The sequence below is a fragment of the Oncorhynchus mykiss genome, chromosome 13, assembly GCF_013265735.2.
Source record: "Oncorhynchus mykiss isolate Arlee chromosome 13, USDA_OmykA_1.1, whole genome shotgun sequence".
NCBI classification, from domain to species: domain Eukaryota; kingdom Metazoa; phylum Chordata; class Actinopteri; order Salmoniformes; family Salmonidae; genus Oncorhynchus; species Oncorhynchus mykiss.
The window spans coordinates 56136122-56159886 of record NC_048577.1 but is presented as its reverse complement, the minus strand read 5'-3'; the positions used below and the strand labels follow the sequence as shown (position 1 = coordinate 56159886).

Sequence of the window (23765 nt, the reverse complement as noted above, 5' to 3'; positions counted from 1 at the left end):
AAAGTAACCTACCTTACCCTGTACGTATGCATGTTGAGGAACCTTCTCATCTGAGAAGGTAGAAGTTGGAAGCATGTAAACTTGTCTGTGCTGTCATCAGGTCATGAATACGTGAGCTCCTGTTGGAGGAACAAGAACCTCTGGGGTGTATTGACACTACTGTTGTCATGCATGTCAACTGGTATATTGATTCTAAACCTGCCTAACTGTGGAGGGAGCCCATGGTGAAGGGTTAACCAGGGGGAGAGGTAGAGCATTTTGTCACTGTTTGTATGTTTCCGGCTCTTACCACAGATCTATGATCAGATTCCCCAAATCTTATCCCTAACCATTAGGGGGAGGGTCCAGTCTGCCCACTCAGCACCCATGTGGTAGAGGCAGCAGCACCCCTTGGCAGTGACACCCCTGTAATTCAAACCCTGCTTCCTTCTCTGTTAACTACACTGGCACACTGGTTTATGAGACAACAAAGCTACTTCTCCCTATAGTTATATCCATGCAAATATAATTACTAGAACTGGGCTGCCCATTCAAGTCAATGTTCCATGATGGGTCAGCCATATTGAGTGTACCCATGAGAGAGGATGCAGTCAAATTGCCATGATCTGAGGGGATTTTTCCTATTTTTAGTAATTATATCTGCCTGGTTCTATCCCCAGAAGTCACTGTTGTTCTCTTCCTTAGCTCCACTCTGTATCGGAGAGCAGCTTTAGTTTAGTCAAAGTGTGAGTCACAATATGAATTCCTTCATTCCATTAAAGAGTTAAAGATTGGAGGAAGGCAGAGCAGTTTAACTAAAGGATGGATCATTAACTACATCCAGCCGCGGGCAGATTTTTACATAATTACAAATCATTTGTGGACTGCAAATTGACCCAAGAAGCCCAAACAGATATAATATTTGACTAAAACATAATCATTTCAAACCTTCCTTACATTTGTATAGGATCACGTGGCTATTATGCGAGGGACTACTTGGGAACAGATTTCCCAAATTAAAATCACTTGGAGCTGATTTATATTTAAAAATATTTTTGCTCAGAAAACTTGGCGGGCAAAATAAAATGGCCCGCGGGCCACCAGTTGGGAAATCCTGCACTAAAGCACCTAGAGATTTGAAGCAGCAGCTAACAGGGTTGTTGTTTGAGAGGACTGAGGAGACGTGGGTTGCAGGGACAGTCTCTAATTCTTTGTGAGAGGACGTGGGGTTTTCGTTGACCGAATGGCACCAGTGGGCGTCGGTTTGCCACCACAAGGCTTCTGTGATGTAAGAGATGCCTGCGCTCCCCCTCATACTGATTAGAGCGGGAGAGAGAGGGATATAGGGAGAGGGAGAGAGAGAGAGGAGGGCATCCCTGCTTTACTTTTCGGCTATGACTCACTCATATAGCCTTGAATCTTTTTTCTTTCTTGCACACAGACACACAACCGTGCACACACACACACAAACACCTTTGCTTACACAACTCAAGGATGGCTCTCAAATCCCTCCCAACATTATTTTTATTGTTTTCCACTGATGCACCTCCATCACTCCATCATAACAGTCCCTTCTCTAATCAGTGTGCATCCCCCTCCTCCTTTCTCCCTTCACCATCTCTCTCCCTCTCATCCCCCTTTCCCCTCACCTGCAGTTTAAGAGGTTTCACAGCGAGATAATAGCTGAATTGGAGAGGAAGACAGACATGGATGTAAAATACATGACAGTAAGTACTGTACTGTATGAATGTGTGTGCTTATGTGATTCTATGGAAACGGTCTTCCCTCCTGCTCATGGGAATATCACTGAGAACTGCCCCCCATGCCCCATCCATGGAACTATAATCCTGTCTACTGCCTATCTACATCAGTGACCACAGAATCCTGTCTACTGCCTACCTTACATCACAGTGACCACAGAAACCTGTCTACTGCCTACCTACATCAGTGACCACAGAATCCTGTCTACTGCCTACCTTACATCACAGTGACCACAGAAACCTGTCTACTGCCTACCTACATCAGTGACCACAGAATCCTGTCTACTTCCTACCTTACATCACAGCGATCACAGAATCATGTCTACTGCCTCCCTTACATCACAGTGACCACAGAAACCTGTCTACTGCCTACCTACATCAGTGACCACAGAATCCTGTCTACTGCCTACCTTACATCACAGTGACCACAGAAACCTGTCTACTGCCTACCTTACATCACAATGACTACAGAATATTGTCTACTGCCTACCTTACATCACAATGACTACAGAATATTGTCTACTGCCTACCTACATCACAATGACTACAGAATCCTGTCTACTGCCTACCTTACATCACAGCGACCACAGAATAATGTATACTGCCTACCTTACATCACATCAGTGACCACAGTGAACACACTCTCTGCATCCCAAATGGCACCCTATTCCCTTTATAGGGGACCACTTTTCACCAGGTCCCAAAAGTAGTAAGTTCACTATGAAGGGAATAGGATAAACATGCAACAATGACTTATGCCGTTCAGAGCCGTGGTTGAGTGGTAACGCTCACAGCATATGGCACATGTACATCTCTCCCCAGCAGAGACCGGGGTTTAATCCCTGTGTCCACCCTTTCTACTAATGCCTGTAATCAAACATAGCATTTAAGGCTAATTACCATTGAATCAATGAAACTAAAAACGAAGCATTTTAATACTTAGTGACATTACATTTAATGATATTACTGAAAGTTTTTTTTCTGAAAAGGAAAATCTACTTGCTACAATGCTACTTGTACTGTCTAGAGATGGTTCCAGGTGTTCACTGGTGCTCCCCCCACCTCCCCTCTCCCTCCCACCCATCCAGGCCACCTTTAAGAGGTACCAGACCGAGCACAAGATGAAGCAGGACTCTCTGGAGAGGTCGCAGTCTGACCTGAAGAAACTCAGGAGGAAGAGCCAGGGCAAGAACACCAACAAGTACGAAAACAAGGAGAGTGAGGTGAGGACTGACCCACACATTTCAGTAATTTAACTGACACTTATCCAGATCAACTTACAAGAACAGTTAGGGTTAAGTTCTTTGCTCAAGGGCACAGCGCCAGATTTTTCACTTAGTCAGCTTGGGGATTTGAACCAGAGACTTTTCAGTTACTGGCCCAATGCTGTTAACAACTAGGCTACCTCCCACCCTCATACACACACCTGTACATACACACTCACACTCCTCTCGCTCTCAATCTCACACACACACACACCTTCGACATATGAGACAGTGTCGATCATACCCAATGTAACATTATCCAAGTCTCCAGACAATGCCCTCATGCATGAGTATGCTGTGTGTGTTATGTGTTGTTTGGTGTTCTGGATAGTTCCATTAATACACCTCTCTGTACTGTGCCTCCTCCCTCCCCCACCAACACACACGCATGTTGTTATACTGGAAGATTCAGTCGGTGCCTCCTACACACACACACACACACACACACACACACACACACACACACTCTGCTTCAGACGGAGACAAAGAAAGATACACCTCTTTAGTCCAGTGGTGTGTATTCATGGATACCAAGGCTTCCCACAAAAATGTACCAAGAAAAAATGAAAAAACATTAAATAATGTATGTTTCGTCTTTCTGTGCTTTCCTAATTTTCGTAGCATCCGAGTAAGCGAAACAGCTCCCCTCTGCCTCTGTATGTGTAGGCCATCTATCTGATGCTGTCTGGTCACAAAGAGTATGAAATTGTTGCCGCACATAGCATTGAATGTAAGGGAAGCCAGCGAGCATTTGGCCTCCCTTGATAAAAAAAGTATAAAATAATAGCCAATCAGCATTGAGCTAAACTGAGCGAGCTCAACTGTGAATAGTCCTGACGCACAACAACAAAAAGTGTCAAGGGAAGCCCGTTTTGATTTGGCTTTACTCCTATCGCAGAGAAATATGTAATCAATTAAAAACAACTTGAATTGTTGCACCTTGTTGTGCAGTTGGCCTCCGGTGGCCAGCTAGCTAAAATTGTCCCTTTCCTAAATTAGCCATGGATGGAGATAAGGTTTTACTTAATTCTCCGTACTGGCCAATGCTTATAACTACGATTCTGATCCGACCATAAAATACATTGTGCCCCTGGACTGAGAGATGGACATTCAATATGTAGCTAGATGTAGAAGGCTAATGTTAACTAGCTAACGTTGCCCATGAAAGGAAGTTAGTCTAGCGAGCATTTTAGCCAGGTAGCCTAGGACAACAAAAACTAAAAATGTGTACTTTATGACAGAGTCATAGACCGTTTAGGCAACATGAAAGAGAGCAGGATGGCATTGGTGTTTCTCTACAAGTCGGGTGAGTCAACATGTTTTTCTATTTGCACGAATGCTCACACAGAAATCAGAACCATGGACAGCCACATCATATTTAGCTTACGTTGATTGGACTAAATCGTTTTTGGTATCTTTTAGTTGTCACTGTATTAGACTAAGCAGAGGTGATTTGATGGTGTTGAAATGGTGCTGGAATAGTGGAGACATATCCTGTTTTCTTTTTGTCCAAAAATGTCAGAAACATTAACTTTCTTGACCAATATGTAGGTAATTTAGCTGTTTGTTACATGCAGTATGCTTTGTGGACTTCACCGGACAGATGTTGCTCTCCGGTTTTGTGATGAGACAAAGGTGTGGTTGAATTTATTCTGCCACTGTGTCTTCTTATAGTCTCGGCTTTTAGGTCTGTATATCACAGTATCAAGGCATATGAACTAACAGGTTATAGAGCAAACAACACAATTATCACAACACACAGGTTGTAATATGGCATTTTCTTCTGGCTTGGATTCCGCAGTGATTTTATCCACGCACCGCTACTGCTTTAGTCACAACTCTGACAGTCTGCTGCCGAATAGGACGAGAAAGCCCCAAATTATGAACAGTCATTAGTATACATTCTGAGGTAAAGCTAAAATACTGTTTAACCCCCTAGAGTTGATTGACGCACCAGTGCTTCAATCTATGCTAAATAAGAAAATAAAAACATAGAAATCTGTCAGTTTAAGCTAGAGATATTTTGCATTGGATGCATCTCAATCCACCGCCTCCTCCATTGACGTACTTCCACATCTACGGTGATAGGTGGCAGAGCTAGAGTGGTGTTTGTCAGACCACAAGTCATCCCACAAACACGATGGTGTTCTCCGTTTTGCTCTATGACCCCCATAGGTAGGAGACTCGTCTGAAGTTGGTACCGTTGATGTGCCGACCTCTGTTTCGTAGAGTCTGAACCATTTGGGCTACAAACTAATGGGACCCAACTGTGGAAAGGGGAGGTTCTTTTGCTGTATGCTGGGGTGGAACGTGTGGAGCGCCCCAGAGTCTGGTGAGAGAGCCTAGTCCTACTCTTTCTCATCAGACTCTGGGGCACTCAACACGCTAGCCTGGTCCTAGTCTCTCTCACCAGACTCTGGGGCACTCAACACGCTAGCCTGGTCCTAGTCTCTCTCATCACACTCTGGGGTGATCCACACGCTAGCCTGGTCCTAGTCTCTCTCATCAGACTCTGGGGCACTCAACACGCTAGCCTGGTCCTAGTCTCTCTCATCAGACTCTGGGGCACTCAACACGCTAGCCTGGTCCTAGTCTCTCTCATCAGACTCTGGGGCGCTCCACACGCTAGCCTGGTCCTAGTCTCTCTCACCAGACTCTGGGGCGCTCAACACGCTAGCCTGGTCCTAGTCTCTCTCATCAGGCTCTAGGGCGCTCCACACGCTAACCTGGTCCTAGTCTCTCTCATCACACTCTGGGGTGATCCACACGCTAGCCTGGTCCTAGTCTCTCTCACCAGACTCTGGGGCGCTCAACACGCTAGCCTGGTCCTAGTCTCTCTCACCAGGCTCTAGGGCGCGCCACCCCAGCTGGGGCACAGCGGCTGTGAGAAGAAACTAGCTTTTTCCCGTATTCACAAAGCGCTCATAGTAGGAGTGCTGATCTAGGATCAGGTCCCCCTGTCCATATATAATCAGATTCATTATGATTTAAGACTGAAATTAGACCCTAGATTCCTACTATGAGACGCATTGTGAATATGGGCCCTGATCTCAGGTATGTGCTTTAACCTACTGAGGCACATGCAGTACAGATACATGAAGTTGAAACGGCATGATAACAATATTCAGATGAGTTGTTTTACCTGCTGATCTGGGACCAGGCTACAGTAGGTCTGTGCAACAGTGACTTACAAATCTGTTATCTTAATTTGATCACTCTGTCACAGAGAATTTCCCTGCGCAGCAGGACATACAAATTGTAGTATAATTGTATTTAAGGTTTAAAAAGGCTTCTAAAGTTTGTCATTTCCACTTTAACATTTCAGACTTGATTTGCCCTTAAAAAAAATGTGTCAACCCCTACAAAAATGTCCATTACTTATATTTCACATAATAATTCATATTACCTGTTGCTGCAGGATTATTTTCCTGCTGTGAGAAGCAGGGTCAAATTAAGAGATGGCTCATCTGTATAGATACATATTGGTATTACAGATCTGGGACCAGATGGTAAATCTACAGGATATTATTTTATGGACAATTTTTTTGCTTCACTATGCTGCTCCCCAGATTACAGCTCCACTGAAATACACATTGTAATGGTCACTGGACAAGGGGACATTTGCAAATGTATGGAAGCATGCTAAACTGTGTCCAATCCCGAAAGACAGCAAACCTGCTGTTACTCCTGCCAATGGTCGACCAATTAGTCTACTCCCTTCACTCAGTAAGATATTGGAGGGTATTGTGAGTAGACAAATATGGGAGTACATGGAAAATAATGATCTGATAACAGCCAATCAGCATGCTTATTGCAGAAACCATTCCACTACCACTGCATTGGTTGACATGCCTGACCAGTGGCTCAATGCTATGGATAATGGCAGGTTTGTGGGTGTACTATTTTTAGATTTCAGTGCAGCATTTTATTTAGTGGATCATTAAATATTTTTGACAAAAGTATTGCATTATGGGTTTAAGAAGGCAGCATTGAAGTGGGTACAGTCATATCTAACTGACAGGAAAGTCCATCTATATCAATGGGTAGTTTTCTACGCCTCATGATTTAAACTGTGGAATACCACAGGGCAGCTTCCTTGGGCCACTTCTTTACTTAATATACACCAACAACCGTCCTTATGCCTTATCTGAAACTCAAGTTACTATATTTGCAGATTATACTACAATTTATACAGCAAGACAATCGGTTCAACGGGTACAGCAAGCTTTACAAGTAGATCTGGGAAATATCAGGGAGTGGGTTTGCCGGAACGAACTCGTTTTGAACACCAAGGAATCCGAGGTTATATTGGTCTGTTCCACCAGGAAAAGGCCAACACAGCATAGGATACAATTAAGTATGGGGGAAGTACAAATTGAGGAAGTGGCAGAAACCAAACTACTAGGGGTGCAGCTAGACAACCGCTTATCATGGTTGTCAAATAACTAATCTATGTAAAATATATATTTTTTTAAAAACTGCATGCATGATCAGAAGGAAAGCTAAATATTTTCCCTTGAAACATTCTTAAACTAACAATCCAAGCATTAATTGGGAGTCAGGTGAACTCCTGTTCTGTGGTCTGGGAAAATGCATCAGAAAGTGAAATTAGGAGGCTGCAGATTGCAGAGAACAAAGCAGCAAAGATTGTTTTAAGGTGGAGATATGGTTATTATGTTGTAGTCATGCTCAATGCTCTTGGTTGGTCATCAATCAACAAGATAATTTAAAAAAAACATGCTTATTTTATTTCACAATGTACACCATTTAAAATGGCCAAACTCTATTCACAACAGTATTCAGTTGGTAAGAGACAGACATTCAGTAAATACTAGGAATATATTGTCCACCATCTAGAGTTGAAGTCAGAAGTTTACATACACCGTGGCCAAATACATTAAAATCAGTTTTTCACAATTCCTGACATTTTAATCCTAGTAAAAATTCCCTCTCTTAGGTCAGTTAGGATCACCACTTTATTTTAAGAATATGAAATGTCAGAATAATAGTAGAATACATTTATTTAAGCTTTTATTTATTTCATCACATTCCCAGTGGGTCAGAAGTTTACCTACACTCAATTAGTATTTGGTAGCATTGCCTTTAAATTGTTTAACTTGGGTCAAATGTTTCGTGTAGCCTTCCCCAAGCTTCCCACAATAAGTTGGGTGAATTTTGGCAAATTCCTGTCGTGGAAATTTCCTGTATTACCAAATCATGAGAGAGCAAACCACACACAAGTCAAAGTTAACATAAAGTCCATCTTTAATTATATGAGCTTCACCATAGCCCTGTGACTCTCAGATCAATTCAGTGTCCATAAATGAATTCTCTGAGAGTGCTGACAAAACAGTCCTTAGTATCATTTATAGCTAAGACACACCCATCAAAACTCACATGACGAATAACAGATCTTAGGAACATTACACAAAGAACCTTTTACCAGAAAAAAGAGTATCCCATAATTTATAGCATTAGCTATAAATTATTGTTCAGTTTGGTCTCCTAAACAAAGCTCTTATCTCATTCTTGGTACCACTTAGGACCCAGACATTACCTCATCCAATGGCATATATCAATTGTCAATTTCTAGATACTCCCATAAAAAATACAACCCCTCCTGGACAAGCTTACAGAGAAAATGAAAATGTGATTGTATTATACATTGTATTTGAATATGTAAGGTCTTTTGGAAGATTAGTCTAAATAAGGACTAAAATAGATCCTAATAAAATGTAATTCCTCTCTCTCATTTCTCTCTCCCTCATTTATCTCTCACATTCCTCTCTCTCTCTCTCTCTCTCTCTCTCTCTCTCTCTCTCTCTCTCTCTCTCTCTCTCTCTCTCTCTCTGTCTGTCTCTGTCTCTCTGTCGTTCTCTGTCTGTCTCTCCTCTCTCTGTCTCTATCTATCTCTCTCTCTCTCAACTCTCTCTGTCGGTCTCTCTCTCTCCATGTGGCCAATCTCCCTGTTTTGCTGCCTGTTCAGGCTTCTGAGGGATCAGTGTTCTGAGTCAGACTCCCTAGTGATCTGAGTGTCGTTCTGTCTGTATGCCAGTCATTCTCTGGGGCAGACAGACAGATGGCCTGACGTCTGGGCTGAGACACAGGGACTTAGCTGTAGATGACTCACCAGTACAGCTAAACACTTCCTGGGAACTGTCTCTTCATTGACCAATAATTACACTGGTAATTTACCTGACCCCCCCCCCCCCCCCCCCCCCGCTCTCTCTCGGTCTCTTGACCCTCCCTCTCTCGCGCTCTCCCTTTCTCCCTCGCTCTCTCTCTTTCTCGCCTTTCTTTCCTACCTGTTTCCACAGAACTAAAGATATGTGTCCATAGCAACAGCCATTATTTAGCCTTGACAGATGTATTGTGTCAACCAGGATGGTTGCAGAATATTTGAATTATCCTAGTCGAGTTTCAGGTCCCTGGGCATGATACCTTATCTGTGGTTTTATCTCAGTACATGGAGGGACAATGATTGCAGTATAGCTCCACACGCACGCGTCAGTGATAAGGAGGAGGTGACGTCATGGCTCCCATGATAAGGAGGAGGTGACGTCATGGCTCCCATGATAAGGAGGAGGTGACGTCATGGCTCCCATGATAAGGAGGAGGTGACGTCATGGCTCCCATGATAAGGAGGAGGTGACGTCATGGCTCCCATGATAAGGAGGAGGTGATGTCATGGCTCCCATGATAAGGAGGAGGTGATTGTTATGGCTCCCATGATAAGGAGGAGGTGATTGTTATGGCTCCCATGATAAGGAGGAGGTGATTGTTATGGCTCCCATGATAAGGAGGAGGTGATTGTTATGGCTCCCATGATAAGGAGGAGGTGATTGTTATGGCTCCCATGATAAGGAGGAGGTGACGTCATGGCTCCCATGATAAGGAGGAGGTGATTGTCATGGCTCCCATGATAAGGAGGAGGTGATGTTATGGCTCCCATGATGAGGAGGAGGTGATGTAATGGCTCCCATGATAAGGAGGAGGTGATGTTATGGCTCCCATGATAAGGAGGAGTTGATGTTATGGCTCCCATGATAAGGAGGAGTTGATGTTATGGCTCCCATGATAAGGAGGAGGTGATTGTTATGGGAAAGGCCAGCGTTGTCACAGGTGACCCAAACAATGGTGTGTCTCTTTTCTTGTAGGAAGTCTAGGAGGTGGGGTCTGGGAAATTAGGAAATTGTGAAGCAAATTGCAAAATGGCCTCAGCATGTCGCTGTGTTACTGTCCTTGTGTGTGTGACTGAGTGTGCTCTTATGTGCATACACTTGCCTTGTCTGATAGTGCACAAGTTTTGACCAGAATGACACCGTAGTCCCTAAATAGTGCACTACTTCAACCAAATAAATTGTATTGGTGGCATACACATATTTTGCAGATGTGATCGCAGATGCAGCGAAATGCTTATATTTCTAGCTCCAACAGTGCAGTAATACCTAATAATACACAATAATACACAATAATACACACCAATCCAACAGTGCAGTAATCCCTAACGATACACAATAATACACACCGATCCAACAGTGCAGTAATACCTAATAATACACAATAATACACACCAATCCAACAGTGCAGTAATACCTAACGATACACAATAATACACACCAATCCAACAGTGCAGTAATCCCTAACGATACACAATAATACACACCAATCCAACAGTGCAGTAATCCCTAACGATACACAATAATACACACCAATCCAACAGTGCAGTAATCCCTAACGATACACAATAATACACACCAATCCAACAGTGCAGTAATCCCTAACGATACACAATAATACACACCAATCCAACAGTGCAGTAATCCCTAACGATACACAATAATACACACCAATCCAACAGTGCAGTAATCCCTAACGATACACAATAATACACACCAATCCAACAGTGCAGTAATCCCTAACGATACACAATAATACACACCAATCCAACAGTGCAGTAATCCCTAACGATACACAATAATACACACCAATCCAACAGTGCAGTAATCCCTAACGATACACAATAATACACACCAATCCAACAGTGCAGTAATCCCTAACGATACACAATAATACACACCAATCCAACAGTGCAGTAATACCTAATAATACACAATAATACACACCAATCCAACAGTGCAGTAATCCCTAACGATACACAATAATACACACCAATCCAACAGTGCAGTAATACCTAATAATACACAATAATACACACCAATCCAACAGTGCAGTAATACCTAACGATACACAATAATACACACCAATCCAACAGTGCAGTAATCCCTAATAATACACAATAATACACACCAATCCAACAGTGCAGTAATCCCTAACGATACACAATAATACACACCAATCCAACAGTGCAGTAATCCCTAACGATACACAATAATACACACCAATCCAACAGTGCAGTAATCCCTAACGATACACAATAATACACACCAATCCAACAGTGCAGTAATCCCTAACGATACACAATAATACACACCAATCCAACAGTGCAGTAATCCCTAACGATACACAATAATACACACCAATCCAACAGTGCAGTAATCCCTAACGATACACAATAATACACACCAATCCAACAGTGCAGTAATACCTAACGATACACAATAATACACACCAATCCAACAGTGCAGTAATAACTAACAATACACAATAATACACACCAATCCAACAGTGCAGTAATACCTAACGATACACAATAATACACACCAATCCAACAGTGCAGTAATCCCTAACGATACACAATAATACACACCAATCCAACAGTGCAGTAATACCTAACGATACACAATAATACACACCAATCCAACAGTGCAGTAATAACTAACGATACACAATAATACACACCAATCCAACAGTGCAGTAATACCTAATAATACACAGTAATACACACCAATCCAACAGTGCAGTAATACCTAATAATACACAATAATACACAACAATCCAACAGTGCAGTAATACCTAATAATACACAATAATACACACCAATCCAACAGTGCAGTAATACCTAATAATACACAATAATACACACCAATCCAACAGTGCAGTAATACCTAATAATACACAATAATACACACCAATCCAACAGTGCAGTAATAACTAACAATACACAATAATACACACCAATCCAACAGTGCAGTAATACCTAATAATACACAATAATACACACCAATCCAACAGTGCAGTAATACCTAATAATACACATTACACAGACCTGTAATTGGATGGAGACCACAACAAATTACCATAGGAAGGCTTTTCCCATTTCCTCTGACTCAAGATCTCCAATAGGGACAGGAAGCTGGTGAAAGTGTGTGTGGAGGTTAGATTACATTGAATCGTGTGTTGTCACATGGTGTTGTTACAGGTAACATACTGTGCTGTACGGCTGCAAGGTGATTTTGCAGTGTTTTGATGACGAGATAAGGATCTCACTTGTGCAGCCCTAGTCTGTCTCCCACCTTTAACTGTGTGTGTGTTAGGTAAGTAGGTAAACAGCATATTGAAACGGATTGACTTTACACAGGGTTGGCTCTAGGATACTCGTACCCGCAACCTTTCGGTTGCCAGCTCCCTCCCCACCAGATTCTCCTTCAAATTCAGGATTTTCACCGACGACCCTCTGGCTCCTAGCCCGCTGCTCTAACCTCTCTGCCGCTAGGGCTAAACCCAGTGAAACGGGACCCACCAACATGACTACTTTCACTGGCCGCTCTCACTCTTGTTTACCATGACAACTGTGGGAGGGTGGGGGGTGTCCAGTGTGTAGGACAGGGTGTGTGTGTGTGTGTGTGTGAGTATATCTCTAGCCACCTGTCACTTGTGCAAGTCTGTTGTTATGCCAGGTGTTTCTGGGTGAATGAGTTCCCAAGACCCATACTGCAAACTGGCTGCTATGTCACATGTAAGCAACTGAGTCAAGCTTTCTTTGATTGAAATCTTAAATTAATCAATGCTCAATGCTCTTTTTTTCTGTGTTCTCCTTACAGATTCATGTACCTAGATTGATTTGAGCTTCAGGGACATTGTATGATCATATGAAATGTAATCAAGATAAATACCAAGGTCCATTTAAGAGATATGGCTCAAGGACCCAATAGCATGCATGTCTTAGTTCTAATGAACTGCACACACATCATCTCAATACTCATCCCAACAATAAATCCAATGATAATCTTTCCTCTGTATCTACAACAATGTCATATGTTTCAGTGCACACACTTTAAAGAATGCTATTATACTTCAGTCTACAGTAGATAAACTACTTTGGTAATTCAACACATAGTGGCATCCATTTTACACGTCTGTTGACTAGTCTTTGTTTTTGTCATTGTTGTACCAAGTATTTACAGGTTAGTGCTATCCGGAATCATTGGGACATCCCGACCCTAAACCCTAACCTTAACCCTTACCATTTTACATGTCAACTTCAATGGGCTAGGGACGTACCAACGATCCCAGATAGCAAGAATCAATATTTACATCGCAACTCACTCTGCTGTATGCTCATTGGTCTCCCATTCAGTTCCATTTCCAATCAAATCAATAGAACTGTATTGATTGTAAATATTGACAGTTGCCAGCCACAGAAACACAGTGAAAAGGAGTAGAGAGATCATAAACTTAGCCATAATGACAAAGTTATCAGAGCCATTCACACCCACATAGATCAGAGAAACTGATCCCTGACCTCTGAGTGGCCCATGTCTGTGATGGAAGATAAGACACACAAAAGAAGGTTGTGTCATTGTCTGCACGCTCTTTGTTCACTCCCACTAAACATTTTTAATTCAGCGTTCAGCGATACAAACTAAATGTTTCGACTGACCTTGTTCAGATCCTGTGCCAACTTTTTAAATGTGCCTTCAGATAAGACTCCTAGGCTGCGTTTACACAGGCAGCCCAATTCTGATCTTTTTGACCAATCACATCAGATCATTGCACATCAGATCTTTTTCAGTACTGATCCGATTGGTCAAAAGACCAGTTAGTGCCAAAAAAGGATCCCTATGTAAATGCAGCAAAAGACACACAAAACAAACTCATACAAACTCAGTGTTTCGACTGACCTTGTCCAGCTCACGTGCCTAGTTTGAATGTACTTTCAGACTCCTAGACACACAGTATAACTTGCTGCTGCTCGTCCTTAACTCTCATCTATTATTCTCTGTCAGCATGTCTGCTACTGTCACCTCCCTAGCCCTCATATATTCTTCTTTGTCAGCCATGTTAGATAATAAAACCCATTCCATTCCCTTGTACAGTATCCCTACAATACCTCTCTGTATCTCTGTCTCTACCTGCCACACAGAGATTAGAACGTCCAGCCAGCCTATATCTCTGCTCCTCTCCTCACAATGCCCTTTCAGTTCGTGATACCTACGGTGCTAGGCAGCTCTGATTGGCTGAGCTATGTCTATGTGGCAAGACAAGACTGTGTGATTGGTCTTTGCAGTGAGGTGAGAGCATGTGATTGGTCTTTGCAGTGAGGTGAGAGCATGTGATTGGTCAGTGCAGCAAGATATTTGCGTATGATTGGTCGTTGCAGTTGAGATAACAGCATGTCATTGTCCTGTTGTATTGTGCAGTGCCTGGAGACGCTGAGGTCAGGGCAGATGGACATGCAGAAGTTCATCGCCGACGGCTGCAAGGAGGCTCTGCTGGAGGAGAAGAGACGCTTCTGCTTCCTGGTGGACAAACACTGCACCTTCTCCTATCAGATCGCTGCCTTCCACGACAAGGTATTGGAACTATGCTACAGTGCCTCCTAGGTTCTCAGTCAGTAGAAAACCTGAACATGATTTCAATCCATTAAAATGATGGGGGTTTTAAGGGGATGTGGGCTAGAGGCTAGGGGTGGAATTGGAACCAGATCGCACTGACTATTTCCATGAATTTACCATAACCACCATCTGTGTACCACGTTTATTATACAAATGTCTAGCGGGGTACCAAATCACAAATCCAAGGCTCCCATTCTACAGTACTATGACTGCTGCTGTTCCTTCTCTGACCCCAGGCCAGAGACATGCTTTTCGGGAAGCTGCCCACCTGGCAGGACAAGTGTGGCGATGCCACCAACGTGCCCGAGAGCGTGATGTCTATGATTGAGGGTCTTCGCACCCCAGTGTCCATCACCCCCCAGGCCTCCCCCATGTCCCAGAGACACAGTAGGGTGAGAAGGCAGTCACTCATTCATTAACCATTTAGAAAACAATTTATTAATTAGAATATCTAATTCTGATTCAATGTGAGAGAGCGAGAGAACACGGCACAGATACCTTGTGATGACACTATGGCTTCACTGATTGAATCATAATAATGAAATGGTAAAAACCTGTAATACCTGTACTACTAATGTACCACTACCAGTGGCAGGTTAACTACTAATGTACCACTACCAGTGGCAGGTAAACTACTAATGTACCACTACCAGATTCAGGTAAACTACTAATGTACCACTACCAGTGGCAGGTTAACTACTAATGTACCACTACCAATGGCAGGTTAACTACTAATGTACCACCACCAGTGGCAGGTTAACTACTAATGTACCACTACCAGTGGCAGGTTAACTACTAATGTACCACTACCAGTGGCAGGTTAACTACTAATGTACCACTACCAGTGGCAGGTTAACTAGTAATGTACCACCACCAGGGGCAGGTAAACTACTAATGTACCACCACCAGTGGCAGGTTAACTACTAATGTACCACTACCAGTGGCAGGTTAACCACTAGACGGCAGGTAGCTTAATGGTTAGAGCGTTGGATTAGTAACAGAAAGGTTGCAAGATCGAATCCCCGAGCTGACAAAGTAAAAATCTGTCGTTCTGCACCTGATCAAGGCAGTTAACCCACTGTTCCTAGGCTGTCATTGTAAATAAGAATTTGTTATTAAAAAATAATAATGTACCACTACCAATGGCAGGTTAACTACTAACAACTGTACATTCTAGCACTCATACTATCCCCTTCCTGTGTTCCACTTCCTATGGTCAGAGCAACTCCATATTCCGGGACACAGTTCCACCCCCTGCCCCGGCACTGAAGGCTCAGACCAGCCCATTGGCCAGTATGTTCACGCAGGACACACCCACAACAAACTCAGTCACCAGAGAGACTGAGAGTGGCACAGGTAGTGTGTGTGTGTGCGTGAGTGCGCGTGTGTGTGTGTGTTCGTATGCGTGTGTGTGTGTTCGCATGTCCTCCCCGCTGATCGCTGGTGTGTGTGTTTGTATGTGGGTGCATGCATGGACCTGTGTACATGTCTGTGTATTAACCCTTCTCTCTCCCTCTCTCTCCAGACTACAGGGACAATGGAGGGGAGGAGAGTGGCGGTCTAGGTCCCAGGTCAGTGTCTGTGGCCACAGGACTCAACAACATTGTGAAGAGACCCAGGGTCCGCACCATCTTCCCCCACACCTCTGGGACCAACTCTACGCTGCTCAGCTTTGACGAGGGAGACATCATCACCCTGCTCATACCTGACGAGAGGGACGGATGGCTCTACGGAGAACTGGAGAAAACCAGACAGTAAGTTAGACAGACACATACGGTGATGCATGCATACACACACACACACTAGGGCTGGGCAATATGGCCAAAATATCATATTTTTCACATTTTTGATGGTATTTTCTGTTTTTGATTAATAAAAGTTATATATTTGCTTTATGAGTAGTGCAACACATATATTCTAAATGATTTCAATCGGTCCTTCTCCATTTGGATTGTTTTATACTGTTCAATACAACTTCAACCTAAAATCATGTTGTATTATTTTCCATCCATTTCTGCATTCCCTGCACTCATTTGAGATCATTTCCATACTGCCACAATATGGGAAAAATACTAGGCCTTATTTTAACCAAATGTTGCAATTGCGATTTAATTCAAAACCCTTGGGCGAACTTTTGGAATCATGGAAATAGAATGTTTATTCTATGGTTAGAATATAAATAATAGTGTTGTTTGACATGACAACAAATGAAAATGCCATGGATGAGTTATTGTGACAGGGTAGGAACCAAAGTGATGTTCGGTGTTTCCTAGGGGACCATATGATCTTTGGCTACATTAAAACTTTATTCATATGGCCAACATATTCATGCTTCGCCTATTCCTCTTTGATTTAGAAGATACTGTTGCACAAACAACATGCTGATTTAAGCCTCCACCAGTCCTGGAATCAGGCTGTATTAGCTAGCTACGTTTGCTCTGACTCAGTCCTGGTATCAGGCTGTATTAGTTAGCTACGTTTGCTCTGACTCAGTCCTGGTATCAGGCTGTATTAGTTAGCTACGTTTGCTCTGACTCAGTCCTGGTATCAGGCTGTATTAGTTAGCTACGTTTGCACTGACTCAGTACTTTATTAGCTAGTTAGCTCGCCAGCTAACTAGAAAATACAAACTAGCTGTTGTAATTATAGAACACTTGTGGATTTATATTAAGATCAAAGTGGAAACAACATCGTTGTCATCAACATTGTTGCATGTGCTGCATTGACCATGCAGACTGAACGAAAGTGTCTCGTGGTCAAAGCAACAACAAATGCGCTCCTTGAGTGAAGGGGTGGGACTAGGTCTATGTCGCAAAGCAGCAGGGAGAGAGAGAGAGCAGAGAGGGGTGACTCAAGTAGCAGAGTAAACTATAAAAATGAACTTTACATACGGCGTATCACATTTAACAAACCAAACATTAAAATACTGTGATAGAAGGTAAAGTAAAAACCCAAACCGTTTCGTGCATCAATACCTGCATATAGTCAAATATGGTATACCGCCCAGCCCTAACGCACACACATGCATTTATACACACACCGCCAGCTGCTGTGTGCATGTGGTAGTTCCGGTCCTGATTAGATGTTGATTTGATTGAGCTCCCCTTAACTGGACCACTCCAGGTGGGGCTGGCTGGGCGCCGTGCTCTGGGATCGCTAAGAGCTGCCTGGGAGCCGGCACACACTGGGGAATACAATCAGCACATGGCTGGAGGCAGAAAGACACAGAGGAGACAGGAGGGGAGGAGTGGGGGTAGAGGGGGAAAGAAGTAGAGAAAGGAGAGAATCACAGCCAAATTAATCTCTGATGTTTTTGCTGGATCAAGGCTCAAAATGAACTTTATAAAGGTGTTGTATTCCTGACGTGATGCTGTACATGTTCTTTAAGATTCTACAGATGATGGACTCTTATATATGTCAAAAGCAGTGCACTAAATAGGGTGGCTTTTGGGATGTTACCTAGATATGTGCCATTGATACAGTGTAGGGTTCTTGTGGAGCTCCCTGCAGTGTGATGTCATTGAGTTGATGAGACACCTATCTGTCACACCTCAGCCAGAGTGATGGATCTGGGTCAGTCACCTAGCAACACACACTGATAACATCCACATGTATCCCTCCACCACCATAGTGTGATGAAGAGTGTCATGGACAGGAATGAAATACATTTAATTAATATCCTGTGAAAACATGAATAATGAATCATATATTCATTATGTTCACAAGGCTATATGACAAAAATCTATAATCTATGATTATTTGATACCCTTTGAGACAGTAGACTGAGAGAATGAGAGACATGTGACTGAAATGTTGGCCTGGTTCCAGATCAGGTTAGTGAAATGTGATCACTACCTAAACCCTACAGCATGGTTCACTGTGGTGCTTTTAACAGGGAAGCTGGAAGTTGATACAGTACCCCAGCCTTTATGTATTCTAGTTAAACACTGGCCACACCCAGCTGCCCATTCTGAAGCCCAGTGAACAAATGGACAAATATGAACATTTCTCACAGGGATTTGTATGGAATCAATGATTTGTCCATTCAGAGGCCTATGATGATTATCTACCTTATTTTACCATAATGGCCTCACTTCTATCTCAACACCTGTTAGACAGCTATAGAGAGGTTGATGATACAGAATCCTGAAAAGGGGAAAGGGAATTCTATTAAGCTACTGCATGATGGGATGGTGTGTAGAGAAGCAGGTTCCAGGGGATTGTGTACTTCAGTGTGGACGTCAATGTATTAGGATTGTCTGAGGGTTATTCAGGGGCCTGTAGGAAAAAGCTGGGGAGATGGGAGTGTAATCACCTGCCTCTCTCTCTCTCTGTTTGTCTGTGTTCCAGGAGGGGATGGTTTCCATCATCCTATTGCCGGGCATATTCAGAGCCAATAGTGAATAACAACAGGTAAGGGGACCACTCAAGCAGGCAGGTACACACACACACACACACACACACACACTCACTCACTCACTCACTCACTCACTCACTCACTCACTCACTCACTCACTCACTCACTCACTCACTCACTCACTCACTCACTCACTCACTCACTCACTCACTCACTCACTCACTCACTCACTCACTCACTCACTCACTCACTCACTCACTCACTCACTCACTCACTCACTCACTCATTCTTTTCTCTCTCTATCTCTCCCCCTCTCTCTCCACAGTGTGGGGGCTCCTCCCATGCGCAGTAAGAGCGTGGTGAACCTGCTCCACCAGGACACAGAGACAGATGATTCCTCCATGATCCTCCCCCCTCCTGACTACAGCGACTTCCCCAAGAGGAGTGTCCTCCCGGGCAGCAAGCAGCACTCGCCCTCCCTCTCCGCCTCCTCCAGCTCCTCTGTACACACGGTCAGTCAGAGCTATACAGTTACTAGCTACCTGCCCAGAGCTGATACTTAGTACTATACAGTTACTAGCTACCTGCCCAGAGCTGATACTTAGTACTATACAGTTACTAGCTACCTGACCAGAGCTGATACTTAGTACTATACAGTTACTAGCTACCTGACCAGAGCTGATAGCTAGTGACTGTGTAGTACTAAGTACCTGACCTTATCTGCGGTTCTGGATCATTTCAGTCCTTCTCCATTGTCAGTTGTGTAAACAGGAGAGTTGGCTGATGTTTACATGTGCTTCCTGTCTGCACATAGGATGTTTATTTTAATAACACCTATATAACACCGTAACAATACTTAATAAACACTTAATAACAGCACTTACTGATTACAAGCCACATCAAACCATTAGCACATCCTAATTCCCTAAAGGTTGTCTATACAGTATTTGATGCCTCCTCATATTTGTGAAACCTGTATTGGATAGGATAAGATAAGATGTTACTGTATGGTACAGTATAACAGATCATAGCATTGTATAAGACCGTGGATAAGAGGATTTCCCCTTGAGCCAGTATAGTAATACAGTATTTTAATACAGTATAGTAGTATAGTATTTTAATACAGTATAGTAATACAGTATAGTATTTTAATACAGTATAGTAATATAGTATAGTAATACAGTATAGTATTTTAATACAGTATAGTAATACAGTATAGTAGTATAGTAATACAGTATAGTATTTTAATACAGTATAGTAATACAGTATAGTAGTATAGTAATACAGTATAGTATTTTAATACAGTATAGTAATACAGTGTAGTATTGTAATACAGTATAGTAATATAGTGTAGTATTTTAATACAGTATAGTAATACAATATAGTAATACAGTATAGTAATACAGTATAGTATTTTAATACAGTATAGTAATACAGTATAGTATTTTAATATAGTATAGTAATACAGTATAGTAATACAGTATAGTAATACATTCCCGGACTGTTGGACACCCTTGTGTCTGGGAGCCTCTGTCCCACTAAGGGGCTGCTGGGCTGCGGTAGAGTAGGACAGGGCTGGGCCTAGCCTGGAGGTTGTTTAAGCTAAAATACAGTAGTTTTGAATGACAGAGAAGTGTTGGCAATACCTGCAGGTGTAAAGTAGTTACAATGCATTGTGGGACACGCCATGCGTGTCTAATGCTCAACCTACACTCTAGCAATGCTCTCAACTAGCTCTGGCTTTTGCATGTATTCAAAGCCATCAGTCAAAGTTGTGGGTTTTCAAAGTGCAAAAGGCCAATCCGAGGTTGTTTGTGCTTCCCCATCCTGGCTGAATGGAAATTCATGGTAAGAAGCCTAAACACCTGCTGGCGTTGGTTTGGCTGAAGGCATACAAACAGAGAGACTCTGTCTCCTGTTTAAACTTGTGCAAGCTATAACATGTACATGTGTGTATTTATGAGGATGAGAAGATCACTCTGGTCAAACAACTCCTGTTTTCCCTGTGCAGAAAGCTACATAGAACCAAGCAAGCAGTGAAAGTCCCAGTTAATGTAAAGCTATGCAGGATCCCTCCATCCCATTTCACTAAAGCAGAAACAGCTATTGAAGCCAGACTCCTTAAACCCCCTAAAAGACATGGAGAAGCCCTGCATTGTGTTCAGTTGGTCCTGGGGCCGCCAGTTCCTCTTCGATGTGACATGTGATTTAACCCTCGCTACCCTGGCTCTCCTTTTAGTGTAATGTCAGCACCCAGAATCACATCTCCCACTACTCCATGATGTCCGTCACAAGAGACTACTTTTAGTGTAATGTCAGCACCCAGAATCACATCTCCCACTACTCCATGATGTCCGTCACAAGAGACTACTTTTAGTGTAATGTCAGCACTCAGAATCACATCTCCCACTACTCCATGATGTCCATCACAAGAGACTACTTTTAGTGTAATGTCAGCACCCAGAATCACATCTCCCACTACTCCATGATGTCCGTCACAAGAGACTACTTTTAGTGTAATGTCAGCACCCAGAATCACATCTCCCACTACTCCATGATGTCCGTCACAAGAGACTACTTTTAGTGTAATGTCAGCACTCAGAATCACATCTCCCACTACTCCATGATGTCCGTCACAAGAGACTACTTTGAGTGTAATTAGCTGTACCTACAGTACAGGCTGGACATCCTGTTCATCACAAACACACTAGAAATAGCAACAGGAGGAAACATAAGCTGCTGCCCTCGTGGCTGTACAGGTCAGTGGTGACCCAGAGAGGGCAGGTTGTAGTTTGATGTTTGGCCCTCCTGTGTGAGAGGTTGAATGGAGAAGTCTGGGAAAGACAATACACTTCTCAACTTCTCTTTTCTTTCACTGCGGTGAAATATTAATTAGGCTACACTCTGCTGTGTCCCGAGTCCGGCCGTGCGTGTGTGCACGTGCGCTGTGTGTGGGTATGTGTGGCCATTATTATGCCTGGCTATCAGTGTACACTGAGTGTACAAAACATTGAGAACATCTTCCTAATATTTTGCCCTCAGAACAGCCACAATTGGTCTGGCCATGGACTCTACAAGGTGTTGAAAGCGTTCCACAGGAATGCTGGTCCATGTTGACTCTGAAGCTTCCCACTGATTTTTTTTTTGTCAAGTTTCCTGGATGTCCTTTGGGTGGTGGACCATTCTTGATACACACAGGAAACTGTTGAGCATGAAAAACCCAGCAGCGTTGCAGTTCTTAACACAAACCATTGCGCCTGGCACCTATTACCACATCCTGTTCAAAGGCACTTCAATGTTTTGTCTTGCCCATTCACCCTCTGAGTGACACACATACACAATCCATGTCTCAATTATCTCAAGGCTTAAAAATCCTTCTTTAACCCGTCTCCTCCCCTTCATCTACACTGACTGAAGTGGATTTAACAGGTGACATCAATGAGGGATCATATCTTTCACCTGGTCAGTCTGTCATGGAAATGTTCATCGTGTTTTGTACACTCAGTGTACATACATCTGGTGGCACGGCTCCGACCCAGCCTTCCATTGGATTCCACTCTGGGTGAACCTGACACCTGGAACCTGACACTCTCCTTCTCTTTCCTTCTCTGCTTCTCCCCTCTCTCTCTCTGCTTCTCTCCTCTCTCTCCCTGTCTGACTTCCCTCTCTCTCCCTGTCTGTCTTCCCTCTCTCTCCCTGTCTGTCTTCCCTCTCTCTCCCTGTCTGTCTTCCCTCTCTCTCCCTGTCTGTCTTCCCTCTCTCTCCCTGTCTGTCTTCCCTCTCTCTCCCTGTCTGACTTCCCTCTCTCTCCCTGTCTGTCTTCCCTCTCTCTCCCTGTCTGTCTTCCCTCTCTCTCCCTGTCTGTCTTCCCTCTCTCTCCCTGTCTGTCTTCCCTCTCTCTCCCTGTCTGACTTCCCTCTCTCTCCCTGTCTGACTTCCCTCTCTCTCCCTGTCTGACTTCCCTCTCTCTCCCTGTCTGACAGACTCTTTCTGCCCCGGCCACCCATCTCCCTCCCTCTTTCTGCCCCGGCCTCCCATCTCTCTCCCTCTTTCTGCCCCGGCCACCCATCTCTCTCCCTCTTTCTGCCCCGGACACCCATCTCTCTCCCTCTTTCTGCCCTGGCCTCCCATCTCTCTCCCTCTGTCTGTCTCGGCCCCCCATCTCTCTCACTCTTTCTGCCCTGGCCTCCCATCTCTCTCCCTCTTTCTGCCCTGGCCTCCCATCTCTCTCCCTCTGTCTCTCTGGCCTGGCCCCCCCATCTCTCTCCCTCTGTCTGCCTCGGCCCCCCATCTCTCTCCCTCTTTCTCTCTCCCTCTGTCTCTCTGGCCCGTCCCCCCATCTCTCTCCCTCTTTCTCTCTCCCTCTGTCTCTCTGCCCTGGCCACCCATCTCTCTCCCTCTGTCTCTCTGGCCCGGAACCCCATCTCTCTCCCTCTGTCTCTCTGGCCCGGCCCCCCATCTCTCTCCCTCTCTGTCCCAGCCCCCATCTCTCTCCGTCTCTCTGGCCCGGCCCCCCCATCTCTCTCCCTCTCTCTCTGTCCCATCTCTCTCCCTCTGTCTCTCTGCCCTGGCCACCCATCTCTCTCCCTCCCTCTCTCTGGCCCGG

The 23765-nt window shown here is 43.8% G+C and overlaps 1 protein-coding gene across 2 annotated transcripts in view; it reads left to right on the top strand.

The window, feature by feature from the left end:
• The window catches only part of LOC110539043 (brain-specific angiogenesis inhibitor 1-associated protein 2-like protein 1), a 78521-nt gene that overhangs the window by 43924 nt on the left and 10832 nt on the right, over positions 1-23765 (top strand). For both annotated transcript variants that reach the window (XM_036941588.1, XM_036941587.1), the window contains 8 exons: positions 1635-1706; positions 2828-2962; positions 14608-14760; positions 15039-15194; positions 16023-16158; positions 16328-16556; positions 19153-19215; positions 19485-19671. In XM_036941588.1, the coding sequence (XP_036797483.1) occupies positions 1635-1706; positions 2828-2962; positions 14608-14760; positions 15039-15194; positions 16023-16158; positions 16328-16556; positions 19153-19215; positions 19485-19671 (1131 nt within the window). The remainder of the gene's footprint in view (positions 1-1634; positions 1707-2827; positions 2963-14607; positions 14761-15038; positions 15195-16022; positions 16159-16327; positions 16557-19152; positions 19216-19484; positions 19672-23765) is intronic.